The sequence below is a fragment of the Halichoerus grypus genome, chromosome 15 (assembly GCF_964656455.1).
Source record: "Halichoerus grypus chromosome 15, mHalGry1.hap1.1, whole genome shotgun sequence".
In the NCBI taxonomy this organism is placed as follows: domain Eukaryota; kingdom Metazoa; phylum Chordata; class Mammalia; order Carnivora; family Phocidae; genus Halichoerus; species Halichoerus grypus.
The window spans coordinates 54,330,355-54,351,035 of NC_135726.1; the positions used below are offsets into that span (position 1 = coordinate 54,330,355).

At 53.3% G+C, this 20,681-nt stretch overlaps 1 protein-coding gene across 2 annotated transcripts; it reads left to right on the top strand.

Annotated features, from left to right (window-relative positions):
• The first annotated feature begins 484 nt into the window (after window positions 1–484).
• On the top strand, window positions 485–20,382 carry CPT1C (carnitine palmitoyltransferase 1C). 2 transcript variants are annotated; one of them, XM_078063597.1, is made up of 20 exons: window positions 485–742; window positions 1,125–1,344; window positions 1,468–1,622; window positions 6,302–6,441; window positions 8,117–8,288; window positions 8,546–8,647; window positions 8,728–8,865; window positions 12,548–12,625; window positions 12,848–12,955; window positions 13,111–13,195; window positions 14,366–14,561; window positions 14,699–14,881; window positions 15,462–15,567; window positions 17,033–17,149; window positions 17,449–17,613; window positions 17,854–17,988; window positions 18,629–18,781; window positions 19,460–19,573; window positions 19,718–19,810; window positions 20,063–20,382. In XM_078063597.1, exons 3-20 carry the CDS (start codon window positions 1,482–1,484, stop codon window positions 20,246–20,248), a joined length of 2,412 nt encoding a protein of 803 aa, XP_077919723.1. In that variant the 5' UTR covers window positions 485–742; window positions 1,125–1,344; window positions 1,468–1,481; the 3' UTR covers window positions 20,249–20,382. The 2 variants fall into 2 exon arrangements, with proteins under 2 accessions (XP_077919723.1, XP_035924091.1); XM_036068198.2 differs by having other exon boundaries at window positions 1,281–1,344.
• Window positions 20,383–20,681: the final 299 nt, after the last annotated feature.

Consider the following 20,681-nt stretch of genomic DNA (forward strand, 5'->3'; position numbering starts at 1 on the left):
AGCCCAGTCTCTAACATATTCTTCCCCTTTATCCATGCACCTTTTCCCACACGGAAGTCCCCCTGACTGTCTAACTTGAATCCAATCCGCTGTAGCTTCTCCTTCGCACCACTCAGTCCGTGCAGCTTGCATTTTCCGTGGGCGGTTTTGGTGGGCTGACCCAACCCCCAAGCAGCCCTCCCTCCTCGGGATGGTAGAACTTTGATTCGCTCTGGCTCGATACCCACGCGCGTGACTTTACGTGTACCCAAAGGTGGGCTGTGGGTTCCAAGCCGAGCCTCGTTTTGCAGAGAGGAAGGAGAGTGAGACAAAGCGGAGTGGGAAGCCCAAGAACCTGGGGTTCGGAGGAGAGGAGCAGCTTAGAACCCGGGAAGCCAATGGTGGAGAAATCGGGCGGAGTAGAAAAAGACTGAGGGCTGGGGATCGAACGGAGGGAGAGGATTGGACGCCGGGATTCGAGGGGGCGGGGATAGAACGCAGAGGGTTGGAAGGGGGCGGGGATAAAACCAGAGACTCGAATACCCGGCAAGGCACGCGCGAGGCAGAAATCCGGGTGCCTGGATGTTGGATAATCGGGGGCGACCAGGAGCTCCGGAGGCCCGACGACCAAGTCGCGGACTCGTCGCCCTGGGATTGGACATATGCAAGTGGGAGCCTTGGGTCTGGCGCTCTAAATCGAGGGTGGGGGGTGTGCTCGGGCTTGGTCTCCAGGATTGGATCGGCGGACCTCTGACTCAGCGTGGTAAGTATTGGAGGGGCTCGAGCTCCCGCGGGGCCTGGAGGCCTGTGTCTTGGGTTGGGCGTGCGGGTCTCTCCATCACTTGTCCTCGAAGCTCGCATCGGCTCACAGCCTCAGCATCCCTGGCTGTGAGGCATGCGCAGTAGGGTGCTCCCTCCCCCATCCCCTCCAGCCCCCGGTGCGGGGGAGGGGACGCTGGGCCACCCGAGAGCGGACGAATTTATAGACATTACCCCCCTGCTCCTCCCCCGCCACTCCTCACCCACCCCATCCCCCCACCCCATCCCCCTGTCGCCCTGGCATGGGAAGCGGAAATGGGGCGGACGGTGCCAACGTCCGGCAGGTGTTCGTTTCAAATGGGTCTCGGACTAATGTTTTTCTCTAGACCCCGCAACTCAACCCTGGACCTGTTTCCCGCCCCCAACCCTGAATGTTGAAAGTCCTTCATGGGGAGGGGCGCACTGCCTTGCACCTCGTTCTCAGCAGAACCGCAAAAGGAATTAATGCGAGTTGTCCCTCCTGCCTCTCTATGCGTTCACAGAGGTCCCCAAGTGACGTCCCTCCAGCACCGGAGGTGTCTGGCCAAGTCCTTCAAGACCCCTCAGGTGATTAGGGAAGGGTGAGCTGCCGTCCTATATTCCTGGGTCTGTAGGAGGAGGGGGTTGGGGGCCCGGACTCCCGGGTCTGAGGCTGGGGACCTGGAGAATGACCCTCTGTCCACCTCCCAGGGCTCTAGGGTGACATGGCTGAAGCGCACCAGGCCGTGGGCTTCCGACCCTCGATGACCTCGGACGGGGCCGAAGTGGAGCTCAGTGCCCCCGTGTTGCAGGAGATCTACCTCTCCGGACTGCGCTCCTGGAAAAGGCACCTCTCCCGTTTCTGGGTGAGGAGAGCCACGACTTGGTTTCCTTCCAGGAATCCAGTTAGGTGCTTCAGGGGTGCCCGAGGCCCACTCCGGCGTGTGGGTGATTCCTTCATGGGATCCTATCACCCCCTTCTGGGAATTTTGCTGTCGACTTTCAGAACCCCTTAAATAGCCATTTCTGGGTTCTCGGAGGCTCACTTGGGAACCCTCAACCTCACCTACTGGGAACCTCTATTCACCTCTTAACACCACTTCCTAGACCACTTCCCTTTTTCCTCACACCCCCCAAACCCAACTTCCACCCAGTTTCTAGAATTCAGACCCCATACCCCATGGTGCTCCCCTCCCCCTTTCGTCTCTAGGTTCTAAACTGGGTGCTCATTTCAGAACACTGTGACCCGATCAAGATCTTGGTCAGCCCGCACCCCAATCCTGAAGGGCCCTTCTTCCCCCAGCCCATGCCCCTGGGTCTGGGGGCCGCCTCCTTGCCCTCACTTCTGAATCCCCAATCCCCCTCTCCGGTATGCAGTGCACCTTCCCTATGGTTCCGAGATGTGAACCTCCAAATGTCTATATCCACACTTCTCCATCACTATAGACCCTGCTGTCCCAGTCTGGGCTCGTTGCCCTTGCTCTAGAATGCCCATGCCCAACATCTAACCAGAGCCCACGCCTGCCCCCAGGGTCACCAGTTCTAGAACTATGGCCCTGCGTACATCCAGAGTCTCCCTGTCTGTGAACACAAATCTTGAACACTTGTGGGGTTGGCCAAGCCTGACTTTGAATCCTGGCTCGGCCACTTACCAGCTGCGTGGCCTTGGGCAAGTGCGCCTCTCTGAGCCTCAGTTTCCCCACATGTCAAACGGGGGTGATGATAACACCTCCCTCACAGGACAGTCGCGAGGACTAAGTGAATTCTTCTTACATGTAAGCACTGAGCGAACCGCCTGGCCCATGTCAAGTGCAGAGTAAGTGTTAGCTTTTGATAATATTGTTCTTGATTCATTAACCAGATATCTATGGAGCATTTATTAAGGGCCTGCCACTGCTTGGGACACTGGGGACATGACAGGGAGCAAGACAGAATCCTGCCCTTGTGGAACTCTTGATTCAGTAGGAGGAGAAGGCAATAAGGGGACACATAAGCAAGATGTGGAGTATGTCAGATCACGTGACATGTGCTATGGGAGAACAGTAAGGCCCGCCGGGTGGAAAGAGGGAGCCTGGGGGTGTTGTCACTAAATAAGGGGGTGGCCCGGGCCCCGGAGGATCTCCTGAAGCTGAGATGTTTGAACAGGCTGGATTGAACCTCTATAGCCTTATGAGTTATTAAAATAGAGAGATATCTGTTCCAGTGGATAAATAGCCACTACCCCAGACCCCCAAAGAGTTTCTGTCTGGTTTTTTTTTTTTTTTTTTTTTTTAAAGATTTTATTTATTTATTTGAGAGAGAGAATGAGAGACAGAGAGCATGAGAGGGAGGAGGGTCAGAGGGAGACGCAGACTCCCTGCCGAGCAGGGAGCCCGATGCGGGACTCGATCCCGGGACTCCAGGATCATGACCTGAGCCGAAGGCAGTCGCTTAACCAACTGAGCCACCCAGGCGCCCTGTTTTGTTTTTTTTTTTTAAGATTTTATTTTCAAGTAATCTCTACACTGGACATGGGACTCGAACCCACAACTCTGAGATCAAGAGTCACACACTCTACTGACTGAGCCAGCCAGGTGCCCCCTGCCTCCAAAGAGCAGGGGAACCCCCTGGGCCTCAGGCTAATCCATCAATTAAAACATTACCATGTGGCCATTAGCCTGTGGTTAAATACATAAATACACATATACATACACATAAGTGTGTGTATTAAAAATTAAGATATAGTTTCAGAAAAAATGCACAGAGTTTTAAAATATACCGTCCTTGAATTTTTTTTTTTTTTTTTAAAGATTTTATTTATTTATTTGACAGAGAGAGACAGCGAGAGAGGGAACACAAGCAGGGGGAGTGGGAGAGGGAGAAGCAGGCTTCCTGCCGAGCCGGGAGCCCGATGTGGGACTCGATCCCGGGACTCCAGGATCATGACCTGAGCCGAAGGCAGTCGCTTAACCAACTGAGCCACCCAGGCGCCCCTCGTCCTTGAATTTTGACAATACCCGTGTAACCAACTTCCTATCAAGACAGCCTGGCCTGGACCATTCTAGAATGTTCCTTTGAGCCCTTTTCCGGTGCACGCCCCCCCCCCCCCCACTCAAGGCAGCCACTGTTCTGATTTCTATGCTTGTAGGTGGATTTTGACTAGTGCTGCATTGTTGACTATTTTGACCCCTAGTTTTGAGTCCCCCCCCCAGACCCTCTCATTAGTGTAAATTGGTAATTGTAATAATGATCATTCTTGCCTTTCTATCACATAGCCACCTCTCTCCCTGTTGGACACCTGATGCTCTTATGTCTTCCTCTTCCATTGTGGACCCCACGGGCCACTGCGAAGTCTCGTAGCTCCCGGAACATGGTCCCAGGGTGAGGGCTGTGCCCTCAGCAACCACAGGGCTGAAATTCCATAATTTCTTCATTTATAAAACAGTATCCCTGACAGTCCCTCCCTCAAGAGATTGTTGCAACCATTAGTGGTTTTAGCAGAAGGCCTGACTCACAGAAGGGACCCGTCCAACATCGCTGTTTTACGATCCTGGTGGTTCCACACAGGTGCTGTGTGCCCTCCGGCATGTTCTTAACTTCTCTGGGCTTTTGCTCCCTCATTTCTAAAATCGCATTAGGTAATATTTAGTGTATCCTGGGCTCTACACTCACCAAGCCCTTTAAATGTATTGCGTGTGAACGACTCTTGATCTCGGGGTCCTGAGTTGGAACCCCACGTTGGGTGTAGAGATTATGCAAAACTAAAATCTTTTAAAAATAAAAATAAACCTATTGCTCACTTGATCCTCCTTATAGCCTTCTAAGGTAGACCTATTATTAGTCCCACTTTACAGATGAAGGAACAGAGGCCCAGAGAAGGGCATTTTCACTTTCCCATGGTCACGTAGCTGCTAAGAGGCAGAGTTAGAATTAGTCTGGCTGTGGAGCCCACGCTCATGCCTGCCCTCCTGGGCGGGACCTATGCCATGGGGCTGTCGTGGGTTACGTGCAGTGGGTCATCTGGGCCAAGCAAGTGGCACAGCATCCATGGGGGTCATTCATCAGCAGGTCAGAGGGATTCCTGAGTTGGTCTCCAAATGCATACAAGATGTGGCACCTTGCAGTGCATCCTGTTGCATTAGGGTCCTGAGGCATCTGGATGATTTGAGGGGTTGACATTGGACCCTCTGTGGCTTTGGACAAGTTCTTCCAACCTCTTCTCTTCTCGGTTTTCTTCACCCGTGCAATGGGCATAATGGTATTTACTGCTACCTTACTGAGCAACAGGGCAATGAGATGATTTATTGATGCACCTGGTCCTTGGGAAGTGCTCTGGAGACGTTTCCTGTTATTACAAAGCCCCTGTTGTACGACAATCCAGAGCACCAGATAAAGGAGCCAACAGCTTCTCTTAAAAAGAAATCATAAACAACAAAAGCACCACGTTTGCCTGTAAGCTTTTCTGGCCAAACCAAAGATCGTGAAGTGAATAAATCCCCAACAAGAAGCAGAGTAGCAATAGAAAGGGTCATTGTAATCATGTTTATTGAGCGCCTACTGTGTGCCTGGCTCTGAGCTGTGCAATTCGCCCTCCTCCCAGCCCCCTTGGCTTTATTTTTCTCCATAGTCCCTAATGCCAACTGTCACACTACCCTAAATCCTTTTGGGTAGCTATTGTCTCTGTCCCCCAGGAGAGCAGGACTCTTGCTGTCCTCTTATCACTGCTGTAGGACTGCAATCAGCATTTGTGGAAGGACATTTTCTCATCCCACCCTCGTGACAGCCCTATGAGCCCTGTACTGGGATTGTTCCCATTCTACAGATGAGGAAACTGAGACAGAGAGGGGAAGCCACTTGTTTGCGGTCGCTTAGCTTGTTAGTGACAAAGCAGGGATTTTAAGCCCAGGGCTCCAGAGCCCAAGTTCTAAACCATGATCTCTGAGGCTTTCCTGTTGGTTAAATGTGGGGAAAAAGAGAGAACGTGGTTTCTTGAGCCCTGATGCCAATACTCCCCCTAACAGTAGCTCTTATCGTGCTGTGTGACCTTGAACCTAAGTGTTCTTTTGTAAAATGAGATCACCTAAGGACCCACCTCACAGGGCTGCTGGGGGGATTTTGAGAGCTCATCCTTGTAGAAGGTGCTTGGTCGTGAGACTTGGTTAAGTGTTAGTTATCTCCATGGCACTTCCCTGGGAGTCTGGTTAGTAGCCCAGGGCTTTCCTTCATTCCATGGCCGTGTAGTTCTAGAAGGCCTACCGAGCTCCAGACCCCGCTGTATATGGGGGATCATTTTGCCTGAAAGTAAGCGCCTCCAGAGAACCCTCCCTGACTCCTTCAATTTGAGCAACCCGCCTCTGCAGGGCTCCTGAGCCTTGCTTTATGTCCGTTAGCACTCGCTTCATTCCTGACTCACCTCCCTGAGGGCAGGACCCAGATCTGTCTGGTCCCCACTGGGTCTTGAACACCCAGCTTAGGGTTCAGCACACACTGGGTACTCTGTCAATATCTAAGAATTGTGCTCAGAGGAGGGATAATTGATTGAATGGGTGCCCTTTCCTCCCCACAGAATGACTTTCTCACTGGTGTGTTCCCCGCCAGCCCCCTCAGCTGGCTCTTCCTCTTCAGTGCAATCCAGCTCGCCTGGTTCCTCCAGCTGGATCCTTCTCTAGGACTGATGGAAAAGATCAAAGAGTTGCTGCCAGACTGGTGAGCTCCCCTACCTGAGCTGAGTAACCTCCCTAATGCCTCTTCCTCCACCCAGTGAGTTTCTCTATCAGTGTGGCATGCCTGCTAAAGAAAAGTAACCTCAAAATAAATAAATAAACAAATAAATAAAAAAGAAAAGTAACCTCTGAGATTCACTTTGGGTCAGATTAATAAAGGTACAGCACGAGTAAAATGGAGGTGATTTCCTCCCTTTCTTGCTAAGAGGGACACTGACAAGCTAGAAAATGTCCAGATATGGTTACATATGCACTGACAAAAGTAGGAGCTCTGCTGGGCCCCGGTTGTGTAGTCTTAGGCAAGAGACTTCACCATTCTCTTGTCAGTCTTCATTTATAAAATGTAGGTAATAATAATTGCTTCCCAGGGTGGTTGGGAGAATGAAACAAAAGCATGCACATGGAAGGGCACCCAGCTGGCTCAGTAGGTGGAGCATGCGACGCTTGATCTCAGGGTCATGAGTGCGAGCCCCACGTTGAGCATGGAGCCTACTTAAGTAAATAAATAAATGAATAAATAAATAAAATCCTTTTTAAAAAAGCATGCATGTGATCCATTCAGTACAGGGCCAGGAGGTTACTAAATGAGAGTGGTTGTATTATTATAATTGTCATTTTGGAGAAAGTTTTGGAAGCCAGGTGCAGGTGAAGTGACAGGTTCTAATGGTTCTAATTCTCGGCTTAGTCCTCCTGGGGAAGAAGGTTCAGGTTTTGTACAGATAGTCCCAAAGGACAGACCCAGAATCAGAGGTAGGAATTTCCAGGAAGGCTAGATTTATCCAGTGTAGCGAGGGGAAGTAACTCCCCCCAAGTCCTCCAGGTGGGCCTTGCTCGCACACCTGATTGCCACTTTGCAAACATGTTGATCTACGGTAGTTTTCGATCAGCGGATCAACGTTTTCTTAAACCTGAGTGTGTATTGGAACCACCTGGGAGGCTTGTTAAAACACTGATGGCGGGGCCCCACCCCAAGAGATTCTGTTTTAGTAGCTCTGGGTGGGGCCTGGGGATTTGCATTTCCAACCAGCTTCCAGGCCCTTCGGATGCTGCTGGGCCAAGGGCCACACTTTGAGAACCACTGCTTTAGAGTATAATTTGATGCTGGGAGAGAGAAGTGTGTCCCTTCTTCTTCTTCTTTTTTTTTTTTTTTTAAAGATTTTATTTATTTATTTCAGAGAGAGAGAGCATGTGAGGGGAGAAGGAGCAGAGGGAGAGGGAGAAGCAGACTCCCCACTGAGCAGGGAGCCCGACATGGGACTTGATCCCAGGACCCTGGGATCATGACCTGAACTGAAGGCAGACGCTTAACCAACTGAGCCACCCAGGCGCCCCAAGTGTGTGTCCCTTCAAAAAAAAAAAAAACAAAAAAACCCAGCTCCCACTTATTAAGTACCTATCAATTTCCATGGGAAGTGATTTTAGGAGCTTTGGTGTCCTCACGAACCCAGGGGAGGAGGGGTGGCATAGAGAGAGGATCCATGCCTACTTTACAAACGAGGAAATGGGATTTCCATGACTGACTCCCATTCTAGAAGATATGCCCCCAGTCAAAAGACCAGGGTTAGAGAACGATCGGAAGAGCAGCGGCTGGGTGGGGCCGGAGGGGAGGGGCGTTCTGCGGCCGGGAGACCCAGGCCCGTTTTCTCGTTCACTCCCAGGGGTGGACAGCACCACAGGCTTCGGGGAGTCCTGGCGGCAGCGCTGTTTGCGTCGTGTCTGTGGGGGGCCCTGATCTTCACGCTTCACGTGGCCCTGAGGCTGCTTCTGTCCTACCATGGCTGGCTCCTTGAACCCCACGGAGCCATGTCCTCCCCCACCAAGACCTGGCTGGTATGTGAGGGGCAGAGCCCTCCCTGCTCAGGCCCTCCGGGGACCCACTTCTCTGTCTCCTTCTCTCTGGTCTCTGCCCCCACCTTTCTGGGACCCTGTCCACCTCTCTCTGGTCTCTATTCCTCCTCCTGGGTTTCTGTCCCCACTTCCTCTGGGTCTCTACCCCATTCTCTCTGTAGGTTGCCACATCACCCCCGACCCTGGTCCGCGACCCCAGTGAGGGGTGTAACGACCCACTAATTCCTGCTTCCCTCCAGGCCCTGGTCCGCATCTTCTCCGGCCGCAAAACAATGCTCTTCAGTTACCAGCGCTCCCTGCCACGCCAGCCCGTGCCCTCGGTGCAGGACACCGTGCGCAAGGTGGGCCTGCCTGGGACCTCCACCGGGGGTGGGGTGGGGCGGGCGGGGGCGTGACCTACCCTCTTCTCCTTGCCCCTCAGTACCTGGAATCTGTCCGGCCCATCCTCTCCGACGAGGACTTCGACTGGACGTCAGTCCTCGCGCAGGAATTCCTGAGGCTGCAGGCGTCGCTCCTGCAGTGGTACCTGCAGCTCAAGTCCTGGTGGGCGTCCAATTACGTGAGTCCCACACCCGGATCCGCAAGGTTCTGAGGCTCCTTCCTAACCTGTAGGTCTAGGCCCCGCCCCCCGCCCCGCCCACGCCCCCCGCCCCCAGGCCCTGCGGCGCGCGGACATTTTTGAGCCCCGCCCCATGCTCTATATTCTGAGCCCCGCCCCCACGCTCCCATAGTTTAAACCCCCCCCAGATGCTCCGACTTGCTGCTCCTACTCTCCAATATTCTGAACCCCATCGTCATGTGCCTACATATTGAGCCTCCCCACCCCATGCTCCGACATTCTGAGCCTGACTTCAATACTCTAAGCCCCGCCTCCAGGGCCTGCCCACATCCACAGCCCCGCCCCCAGCCCGCCAGGATTGGAACCGCAATTCCAGGATTTATCCAACATTTCAGCCCTCCCCTGGCAGGAGGCAAAAAACATTTTGAGCCTCCGCCCCCAGAGTTGTTCTTGTTTTACCCCCTCCTTCTGCGCGAGGGCACCTCCCCCAAATGGGCTTCTGAGTTGAGGAGCTAGGCCTTTGGTAGTACTCTGACTTGAGTTTCTTGGGAAACTGAGGCACAGAACAAGACGGCAGTTCACCCAAATCAGGGCTTACAGGCCTTTTATTATGTAGGAAGTTATAAATAGCTGGCGGGCAGCGTGGGATGAGATGAGGGGCAGGTAGCAATAAAGACACATAGGGTGGTGTGAGTGTCTGGGGGGGTGGGACGGTCTGACTGGATGAGAGGAATAGGTTTCCAGGAGGAGAAGTTCTTAGGGCTGAGCCCTGAGGGTTGGACAGAACTCGAACCTGTCAGGTTGGTAGGAGGGAGAGGGCTGAGCAGAGGTGAGGAAATAAGGAGGTTGTAGGGCATGTGTTGGGAACAAGGAGGGCTTTCCTCTGGCTGGAACAAAGGATTGAAGGGTGATCCTCATGAGAGGTGATGGTGGAGTGGTGGGGAGAGGCCTGAACTCCAGCTGAGGACCTTGGACTTTTTCTAGGGGGTGCCAAGGAGCCATGGGAGGATTCTGAACAGGGGAGGGTCAGGATCAGCTCTGCCGTCGGGGAAAGACTGGAGGGGAGACACCGGAGGCTGGGAGGCTGGAGAGGATATTAGGGTGAGGACGGGGGAGAGGAGGAGGCCTGACAGGGGGGATGAGACAGAGTCAAGGCAGGAGGGTGGGGCTGGGACTGCCACGCTGGGGGTGGGGAGATGGTGAGGATGGCACCCACGGGCCTCACCTGGTGTGGGAGGGACTGCAGGGCTCTCTCTGAGATGGGGAGAAGGGGAGCAGCTTTGGGGTGAAGGCACTGAGCTCCATGGGGGTTCCTGGGGGGTGCAGAGGAGATGCCCTGGGGCAGCCGGATCCCTGAGTGAGGGCTCAGGAAAGAGGCCTGGGTGACAGCAAACGGGACCTTCAGCTGCAGAAGGAAATTGAAACATTGGACTTGGAAGGGAAGAGGATCTGGGACAGAGAGCCCCAAGGGGCAGCAACATGGAAAGGTCAGTCAGACAAGCTCCGTGGAGGGGACTGAGTCGTGTTTGGAGGGGTAGGAGGGAAGCCAGGCCTTAATTTTTACATTTTTTTTTTCCTTCAAGCTGTTGGGCCAGATTCTGTGCCAAACATATGTTCATGCATGCTCGGACACACACACACACACACACACACACACACACACACACACAATGTATTTATTTCATTGTACCTGTAAGGTTCTGCCAATTATAACATACCCCATTATCTTAAGTACAACAAAGGAAAAAAAAAAAAAAAAAACGAAGGCCAACTAAAGTCTGACACAGTGCTGTCTTATCACAGACTTTTTAATCTATATTTTTAATTTGTTACATAAATTTTATATATTGTATGTAATTTTAAATTGTATAATATATAGTATGATTGGATATTTTATAACTTATAGAAATATATTTAATATACCATGTAAAATATATGTAACATATAGATATACATAATTTTTATTGTGGCAAAATGGACATAATATAAAATTTACCATTTTAACCATTTTTAAGTATGCAGTTCGGTGGTATTAAGTACATCCGCAATGTCGTGGAACCGTCACGACAATCTGTTTCTAGAACTTTTCATCCCAAACAGAAACTCTGTACCAATGAGGGAACACATCCCCATTCCCACTTCCCCAAAGTACCAGGTAACCTCTAGTCTACTTACTACCTCTAGCAATTGACCGATTTTAGATTTTTCGTATAAGTAGAATCATGCACGATTTGTCCTTTTGTGCCGGATTCATTTCACCAGGTATGATGCTTTCAGGGTGCAGCCATGTTATAGTGCACATCAGATTTTCATTCCTTTTATTTATTTTCATTTAAGATTTTTATTTATTTGAGAGATAGAGTACAAGTGGGTGGGAGGGTCAGAGGGAGAGGGAGAAGCAGACTCACTATTGAGCAGGGAGCTCGATCCCAGGACCCTGAGATCATGGCCTGAGCCAAAGGCAGACGCTTAACCAACTGAGCCACCCAGGCGCCCCATTTTCATTCCTTTTTATATTAACATTCTGTTGCAGGGGCGCCCGGCTGGCTCAGTCAGTGGAGCATATGACTCTTGATCTCAGGGTTGTGAGTTCAGGCCCCATGTTGGGTGTAGAGATGACTTAAAGATAAAATCTTGGGACGCCTGGGTGGCTCAGTCAGTTAAGCGTGTGCCTTCGGCTTAGGTCATGATCCCGGGGTCCTGGGATCAATCCCCGCATCAGGCTCTCTGCTCGGCAGAGAGTCTGCTTCTACCTCTGCCTGTGCTCTCACTCACTCTCTCTCAAATAAATAAAATCTTAAAAAAAATAAAATAAAATCTTAAAAAAACAAAACAAAACAGGGGCGCCTGGGTGGCTCAGTCGTTAAGCGTCTGCCTTCGGCTTAGGTCATGATCCCAGGGTCCTGGGATCGAGCCCCACGTTGGGCTCCTCGCTCTGTGGGAAGCCTGCTTCTCCCTCTCCCACTCCCCCGCTTGTGTTCCCTCTCTCGCTGTGTCTATCTCTGTCAAATGAATAAATAAAATCTTAAAAAAAAAAAACATTCTATTGTATGGATAGACCACACTTTGGTTGTCCATTCATCTGTTGATGGACACTTGGGTCTCAGTGGTATTTTTTAAATCTCATATGAGATCATTTCACATATATTGTTGGGTGCCTAGCTTTTTTCAGTTGGCAGCGTGTCTCGGTGCTTGCTCATTCTGTGGCAGTAATATAGATGCGCCTTATTCTTTTTTTCTTTTTCTTTTTTTAAATTTATTTGACAGAGAGAGACTCAGCGAGAGAGGGAACACAAGCAGGGGGAGTGGGAGAGGGAGAAGCAGGCTCCCTGCTGAGCCAGGAGCCGGATGTGGGGCTCGATCCCAGGACCCTGGGATCATGACCTGAGCCGAAGGCAGACGCTTAAAGACTGAGCCACCCAGGCGCCCCTGCGCCTTATTCTTTTTTAAGAGCTTGGTAGTATTCCAGAACATGAGTGTAGCACGGTTTAGCTAACTGATCCCCACCTGATGGACTTCTAGGTTACTGCTAGTTACTGATCACGATGGCCTCCTTCACTGAGCTCCACCCTCCCCGTTTGACACAGCAAAGTCTTGGGGGTCTTGCCACTCCCATTGCCCCGCCCCCCCGCCACCTTGGCGGCAGCTGCCCCAGCCTCACATCTCTCTGCCCCACTCCTAGGTCAGTGACTGGTGGGAAGAATTTGTGTACCTGCGCTCCCGGCACTCGCTGATGGTGAACAGCAACTATTACATGATGGTGAGGGGGGAGAGCTGGGGAGGGGCTGTGTTCATAGCTCCCCGGGGCTAGGGTTGGGATGTCTCTGTAGGAAGTGGGGTTTAGGGTCAGTGACCACAATCAGAGTCTAATTCACCATCTCACTGCCTGTTGGGGTCAGGATCTGGGTTTGGGATCCGGGCCCCCGATCAGGGGGCCAAACCTGACCCCAGGCGTTTTGCCGTCCCCTTGGCTGGCCCCCAGGACTTCCTGTACGTCACTCCCACACCAGTGCAGGCCGCTCGTGCTGGGAACGCAGTCCACGCCCTCCTCCTCTACCGTCACCGTCTGAACCGCCAGGAGATCCTGCCTGTAAGAGCCCCCCCCACCCCCACCCGTGGGCTGGGGACAGAGCCCCCCTCCCCCACCCCCACCCGTGGGCTGGGGATGGAGACTGTGGTCCTGTGGCCGTGTGGCCAAGTGGGTCCTGGGAGGCAGCGTCCTCTGGAGCCCGTGGTCTCTTGCAGACTCTGCTGATGGGAATGCGGCCCTTGTGCTCTGCCCAGTATGAGAAGATATTCAATACCACGCGCATTCCCGGCATCCCAAGAGGTGAGATTCCTCTTGCATCCTCACTGACAGAGGCGTCACAGTGTAGTGGTTGAGAGCATGTTCTCCTGGGCTCGAATCCCAGCGCCATCACATCGCTCCCTAGCTGTGTGACCTTGGGTCGTTTACTACCCTCTCTGAGCCTTAGTTTTCTCATCTCTGAAACGGGATAATAGTGGTACATAGGGTGGGGAGGATTAAATGAGTGTTTAGAACAGTGCAAGCCGGGGCGCCTGGGTGGCTCAGATGGTTAAGCGTCTGCCTTCGGCTCTGGTCATGATCCCAGGGTCCTGGGATCGAGCCCCACATAGGGGGCCTGCTTCTCCCTCTCCCTCTACTGTTCCCCCTGCTTGTGCTCTCTTGCTCTGTCAAATAAATAAAATCTAAAAAAAAAAACCAAAACAAAAAACAGTGCAAGCCATATAGGACGGGCCTAATAAATAGTTCTTATTTTTAAAATTTATTTTAGAGAGGGGCACCTGAGGGGCTCAGTTGTTAAGCATCTGCCTTCGGCTCAGGTTATGTCCTGGGATCGAGCCCCGCACCAGACTCCTGCTCAGCGGGAAGCCTGCTTCTCCCTCTCCCACTCCTCCTGCTTGTGTTCCCTCTGTCACTGTGTCTCTCTCTGTCAAATAAATAAATAAAAAATCTTTTAAAAAAATTCATTTATTTATTTTTTAAAAGATTTTATTTATTCATTTGAGACACAGAGATACAGAGAGAGAGAGAGAGAGAGAGAGAGAGAGCATGAGCAGGGAGAGAGGCAGAGGGAGAGGGAGAAGCAGGCTCTCCGCTGAGCCAGGAGCCCAATATGGGGCTCGATCCCAGGACATGACCTGAGCCGAAGGCAGACGCTTAACCATCTGAGCCACCCAGGCGCCCCTAAAAAAAAATTTATTTTAGAGAGAGAGAGAGAGTGTGCACTGCTAGCAGGGGGTGGAGCAGAGGAGCAGAGGAGGAGGGGGGAGGGAGGGGGAAAGAATCCCAAGCCGACTCCCTGCTGAATGTGGAGCCTAGAGCAGCTGGATCCCAGGACCCTGAGATCATGACCTGAGCCGAAACCAAGAGTCAGACACTGAAGCGACTGAGCCACCCAGGCGCCCTAAATGGGGCTTATTCCTGCAGTGTATCTGACCTTCCTGCCCCCCGCCCTTCTGCCCACCCCACCCCTAGACCATATCCGCCACCTCCGCGACAGCCGACATGTGGCCGTCTTCCACCGAGGCCGATTCTTCCGTGTGGGGACCCACTCCCAGAGCGGCCTGCTCTCCCCGCGGGCCCTGGAGCAGCAGTTCCAGCGAATCCTGGACGACCCCTCCCCCGCCTGCCCCCAGGAGGAGCATCTGGCTGCCCTGACCGCCGCACCCAGGTGAGAGTAAGAGGTCAGGGGACCCGACGGCGCAGCCAGCCTCTGGAGGTCGGGGAAAGGCAAGCTGGGGGGCCAGGCAGAGGCTGGGCAGGGTGTGTGGGCTCAGGCACGTGTCCCAGCCCCCCCCGCCCCCCCAGGGATGTGTGGGCCCAGGTGCGGAGTTCCCTGAAGATCCAGGCCGAGGATGCCTTGGAGGCCGTGGAAGGAGCTGCCTTCTTTGTATCACTGGACTCGGAGCCTGCAGGGCTCACCAGGGAGGACCCCGCAGCTTCACTGGATGCCTATGCCCGGGCCCTGCTTGCTGGCAGGGGCCATGACCGGTGAGTCAGCCGCTGGACTTGAACCTCGCCGCAACCAATGACCCCAGAACCCGGTATCCAGAGCTAGGAGTCTGGACACTAGACAAGCAGACCCTGGACCCCAGATCTGAGGACCACCAAACCCCAGACCTGGACCTTCAAACCTAGAGACCCCCAAAGCCAGAACCCCAAGCCTGGGGACCTCAGGCTCAGAACCACAGAATCCTTAGATTTTCATGCAGGCACCCCAAACCCAGGACCCCAGACCTGGGACTTCCTACCTAGAGATCTTCAGACAATTTCCTAGATGCACCCCAGGCATCACTCTGATTTCTGAGGTTCCCAGAAGAGTCCCCCTAACCTCTCAGCTCCTTGGGAACCTTGACCTTTTCTTGGTATGTTCCCTCAAAATCTTCCAATTTCCCAAGCCTTAGACATGCCTCAGAAACCATCTAGACCGCCTGGTGGAGACCCCCAGCCTCTTAGAGAGCCAACCCTGGTTCCGGAAAAATCCATCCACCCTGACACTCCTACGTCCCACAGAGAGCACCTGAGTTCACTCTTGGCCCCTTGGTGACCACTTTGAATTCTCCCCCTGCAGCTGGTTTGACAAATCCTTCACTCTAATTGTCTTCTCCAATGGGAAGCTGGGCCTCAGCGTGGAGCACTCGTGGGCCGACTGCCCCATCTCAGGACACATGTGGGAGGTAGGATGGCCAGCCCACCCCCGCCCTGGGGACCATCGGCCCCATTTCCAAAGATCTTCCTCTCCAGGGCCTTACAGTCAGAGGGAAGACAGAGGCTCAGACAGGCAAAGACCGGACCGGAGTCGCCCAGCAAAGAAAAGGGGGTCTGGGATTATGACCTTTTTTTTTAAAATTTTAAGATTTTATTTATTTATTTGACAGAGAGAGACACAGTGAGAGATGGAACATAAGCAGGGGGAGTGGGAGAGGGAGAAGCAGGCTCCCGTGGAGCAGGGAGCCCGATGCAGGGCTCAATCCCAGGACCCTGGGATCATGACCTGAGCCGAAGGCAGATGCTTAACGACTGAGCCACCCAGGCGCCCCTATGACCTTCTTTTGATGGATGGGCAGTTGGGGCTCAGAGAAGGGAAGTGATTTGCCCAGAATCACCGAGCCAGGAGTTGTAGAGCAAGAATGTGATTCCAGAATGCTGTGTGACCTCGGGCAAGTGACTCCCCTCCTCTGAGCCTCGATTCTTCCTTCATCAGATGAAAGGGTTGGATTTTCTTTGATCTGGAAGCTCCCATCCAATCCTGGGAACCATAGCATCTCTATTTTCTCTATTTTATTTAGTCCCTAAATCATGGAGGGTGGTGCCTATACCCACCAGGTTCCCACTCTTCCATAGCGTTACACGAGGTGTTGGATGGGGCCCAGGGTGGGATCTGGTGTGTATGAGGGGAAGGGAGGCCCCTTTCAGATCTTAGGAGCAGCCCCGGGTAAGTACTGACTCTTCTGTGCCTGTTTCACAAATAAGAATTGTCCCCCTTTGATGATACTGGTGAATGATACTGTCAATTCAGTTGAACCTCAGACCCCTCAGACCCTTATTGTCAACATGAGGTCTCTGCACATTGGCTTTGAATGAAGAGATGTCACATAGAATATGGTATAGATCAATGGAAACTCCAAGGCCCCAAGTGAGGTGTTCTTCTCCCGATATGTTTCTAACATTGCAATGGGGATGTGATTCCCTTCTTCCTAAGTTATTGTGAGAATTAAGTGGAAGGCTGGCGGGCGGTAGGTCCTCCATCAACGCTGATTTACACTGTTTAACGAGGGGCACCTGGGTGGCTCAGTCGGTTAAGCATCTGCCTTCTGTTCAGGTCATGATCTCGGGGTCCTGGGATCGAGCCCTGCATCAGGCTCCCTGCTCAGCGGGGAGTCTGCTTCTCCCTCTGCCCCTGCTCGTGCTCTCTCTCTCAAATAAATAAAATCTTTTTTTTTTTTTTTTTAAGATTTTATTTATTTATTTGACAGAGAGACACAGCGAGAGAGGGAACACAAGCAGGGGGAGTGGGAGAGGGACTGCCCCCACTTCCCCCACCACCAGGCCCCAGAAGGGACTTATGAAAAGAAGTCCCTGGTTAGATGGCTCTCAGCCCAGAGGGAGGAAGGGGCTCTGACAGCCTCTGTTTGTACACAGTTCACTCTGGCCACAGAATGTTTTCAGCTGGGCTACTCGGCAGATGGCCACTGCAAGGGGCATCCTGAGCCCTCACTGCCCCAGCCCCAGCGGCTGCACTGGGACCTTCCAGAAAAGGTGAGACGGGGCTTCGGGGCCTCTCCTCCAAGTACCCAAATCTCCCTGGCTGTGACTCGAAACTCATCCCCACCCCCAAACTTAACCCCAACCCCATCCATCCCCAACCCCATCCATCCCCAACCCCAGTCCCACCTGACCTCCATCCTTAGTCCAGCCCTTCAGGGACATGTTTGTTCATTTCTGCACTCCACCCCCACCCTGACTCGGTTCCCACCTCCACTTCCAGCCCCACTCCCAGCTCTAACCCTACCCCATCCGTAACCCCAGCCATCCCTCCCTCCCTCCTCCTCTGGCAGATCCGTCTGTCCATCTCTCTAGCCCTGAGGGGAGCCAAGACCTTGTCTGGAAACATTGACTGCCACGTCTTCCCTTTCTCCCACTTTGGCAAGAGCTTCATCAAACGCTGCCATCTCTCTTCAGACAGCTTCATCCAGGTGGCCTTGCAGCTGGCCCACTTCCGGGTCAGTTGGGGCCCTCAACCTCAGCCCCTTGCCAGGACTTTGGTTCCCCTGGGCCTGCCTTGTCAGTCCCTTTAGTGACTCTTCCTGGTCATTGCCCTTGTGGGTCTGCCATCTTGATTTCTCTCTCCCAACCGCACATTCCCCAAGCAGGAGGATGAGGGAGGTCTACACAGAGGCGGGTCAAGTCTGTGAAGATTTCCAGAGACCAGCTGACAGGCTCCTCTCTTCCTTGTCCCCCAGGACAGGGGTGAATTCTGCCTGACTTATGAGTCGACCATGACTCGCTTGTTCCTGGAAGGCCGGACAGAGACGGTGCGGTCTTGCACGAGGGAGGCCTGCAACTTTGTGAGAGCCATGGAGGACAAAGAGAAAACAGTGGGTGTAGGCCTCGTTTGAGGCTTTGGTCATTTCCATATACTTATTCCTACATTTGCAAATATTTTTGGAGCACCTTCTGAGGACCAGGCCCCACGATGGGCATTATGGACAAAGGAGGAACCAGACCTGGTCTCTGACCTCAAGGAACTCACTGGTGGGGAGAGACAGAGATATTTCAGCGTAGTGGGATACATGCTTTAATGGGGGTCACAGAGGGCACTGGGGGGTACCCAACAGGGATCCTTGATTCCACAATGTAGCTCTCTTTGATTATTTAACCTCTATGTGACCTTGTGACTTCCATTTGTACCCTTCCATGTAGTACCTATATAACCTCTCTACTCAGAACCCCCTGGGTACCTCTGTTCCCCCACCCCCTACCTATTTTGGGTCAATGGAAGGAGTTGGGGCCCTATATCAGACAGACCTGGGAACCCACCTGATTCTGCTTTGCTGTGTGACCCTGGGCAAGTGACTTCCCCTCTCTGAGCCTGTTTCCCCTCTGTAAAATAGAATTGATATCTCTGCCTTGCAGGGATTTTGCAAGCTCCTTTGAGGCCGGGGGTGTGTGACAAGCCCCAACAGTAAGCCCACTTCCTGTCTTTCCATGACCTATGACCTACCCGGGGGAACCCAGGAACCCCAGCGCCGTGCTCTGTTCCGCCTGGCGGTGGAAAAGCACCAGGCTCTGCTGAAGGCAGCGATGAGCGGACAGGGAGTCGACCGCCACCTCTTTGCGCTCTACATCGTGTCCCAATTTCTCCACTTGCGGTCGCCCTTTCTGGACCAGGTTGGGGTGCAGGGAAAGGGTTAGAGAGGGAAAAGGGGAACCACGGGAGGAGACGGGTACTTCAGGATAAGGAGGGTGAGGTTGGAAAAGGGAGGTATTAGGGGCGCCTGAGTGGCTCAGTCCTTAAGCGTCTGCCTTCAGCTCAGATCATGATCCCAGGGTCCTGGGATCGAGCCCCGCATCGGGCTCCCTGCTTGGTGGGAAGTCTGCTTCAACCTCTCCCACTCCCCCTGCTTGTGTTCCCTCTCTCACTGTCTCTCTCTGTCAAATAAATAAATAAAATCTTAAAAAAAAAAAAAAAAAGGAAAAGGGAGATATTAGAGGAGAGAGTTGGTGGGGGGGTGGAGAGGGAAAAGGGGGAAAGAAGGGAGAGGGGCGGGGTCAGGGAGAAGAGGAGGCGTGGCCAGGAGGGCGGTGAAAGGAGGCGTGGTCAGGAAGACCTGAGAGAACGGCGGGATCAGGCAGAAGCGGAGAGGTGTGGTCCGAAAAGGAGGAGAGCCGAGGGGCGGGTGTCAGGGAGGGGAAGGACAGAGAAACCAGAGAAACCGGGCGATTTAGAGGAAATAGGCAGTCAGGGGAGGTCAGAAAGGGCCGGGGTTGCGTGGAACTGAGCCAAGGGGCGCGGACGGGTGGGTCTGTTCGTCTTTACTGCATACTTGACCATCTCCTGTCCCTCAGGTTCACTCGGAGCAGTGGCCTCTGGCCACCAGCCAGATCCCTGTTCAGCAAATCCACCTGTTTGACGTCCACAATTACCCTGACTATGTTTCCTCTGGTGGTGGATTCGGGCCTGTGAGTGGAACTGGGCCTGATCCCACCTCCCTGGACCCTGGGCCCTGAGGGAGGAGGGTGTTGGGAGTCTGCACTCCGGCCTAGTGGGGGGCGGGGGTAGGAGACTGGAGGCTATTTGGTTCCCCTCCCTCTGTCCCTCTCCAGGCCGATGACCATGGTTATGGCGTTTCGTACATCTTCATGGGGGATGACACCATCACCTTCCACATCTCCAGCAAAAAGTCTAGCACAAAAACGGTGAGACAGAGTTGAACACACACCCCCGCACCCTCCTCCCTCAGGACCCAGGGATCTGGACTCCTGGCTCCCTCCTCTCCTACAACCAAGGAGTCTAGAATCCCAGCTCCCTGCTGCCCCCACGATCCAGGAATCCTAGTCCCCAGCCCCCTCCTCCCTCAGACCAGGACATCGGGGATACCAGCCTTCCTGTTTTCCAGCACCGAGACCCTCTCCCAGCTTCTCCTGGACATGACGTATTTCTCCTTCTAGGACTCCCACCGACTGGGGCAGCACATTGAGGATGCACTGTTGGATGTGGCCTCCCTCTTCCAGGACGGGCAGCGTCCTAAGCCCAGGTGCAGAGGGTTACAGGAGGAGGACTCGGGGCACAGGGGTGGCTCTCTCCCCTGCCACAGGAGGGGCTCCAGGGCACCCACGAAATCTACCAACTTTTGACCCCTCCCTACAGGGAGCTGGTCTCCCCAAGAACTAGGGAGAGGGTCTCTACAACTGGGCTGGTGCAGGACAGAGGTGGCCTGTTTGGGTTTGGAAAATCCCACATCTGGTCCAATAAAGATGCATAAGCTGGGCGTGTGGTGTTCGCTGTGCTGTTGGGCTGGGCAGGGGTGGGAGAGGTGAGGGTCAGGGTGGAGGAGGAGAAAAGTTCCCCTCCATCCCCAGGCCCAACCATGAATTCTCAGTTACAATCAGTTTCAGCTACAACCCCCAACCCTGCTCATTCTGTTGCATCCCCAGCTCCAGTCACACCAAACCTAACCATCCAAGGCCCACCCCAGTCACACAACCCCCAAAACTCTCATTAGTCCAGTTCCTGTCGTCCCAATGCCACCACCCACCCCAAACATAAAGATCGACACCATTCCACCCA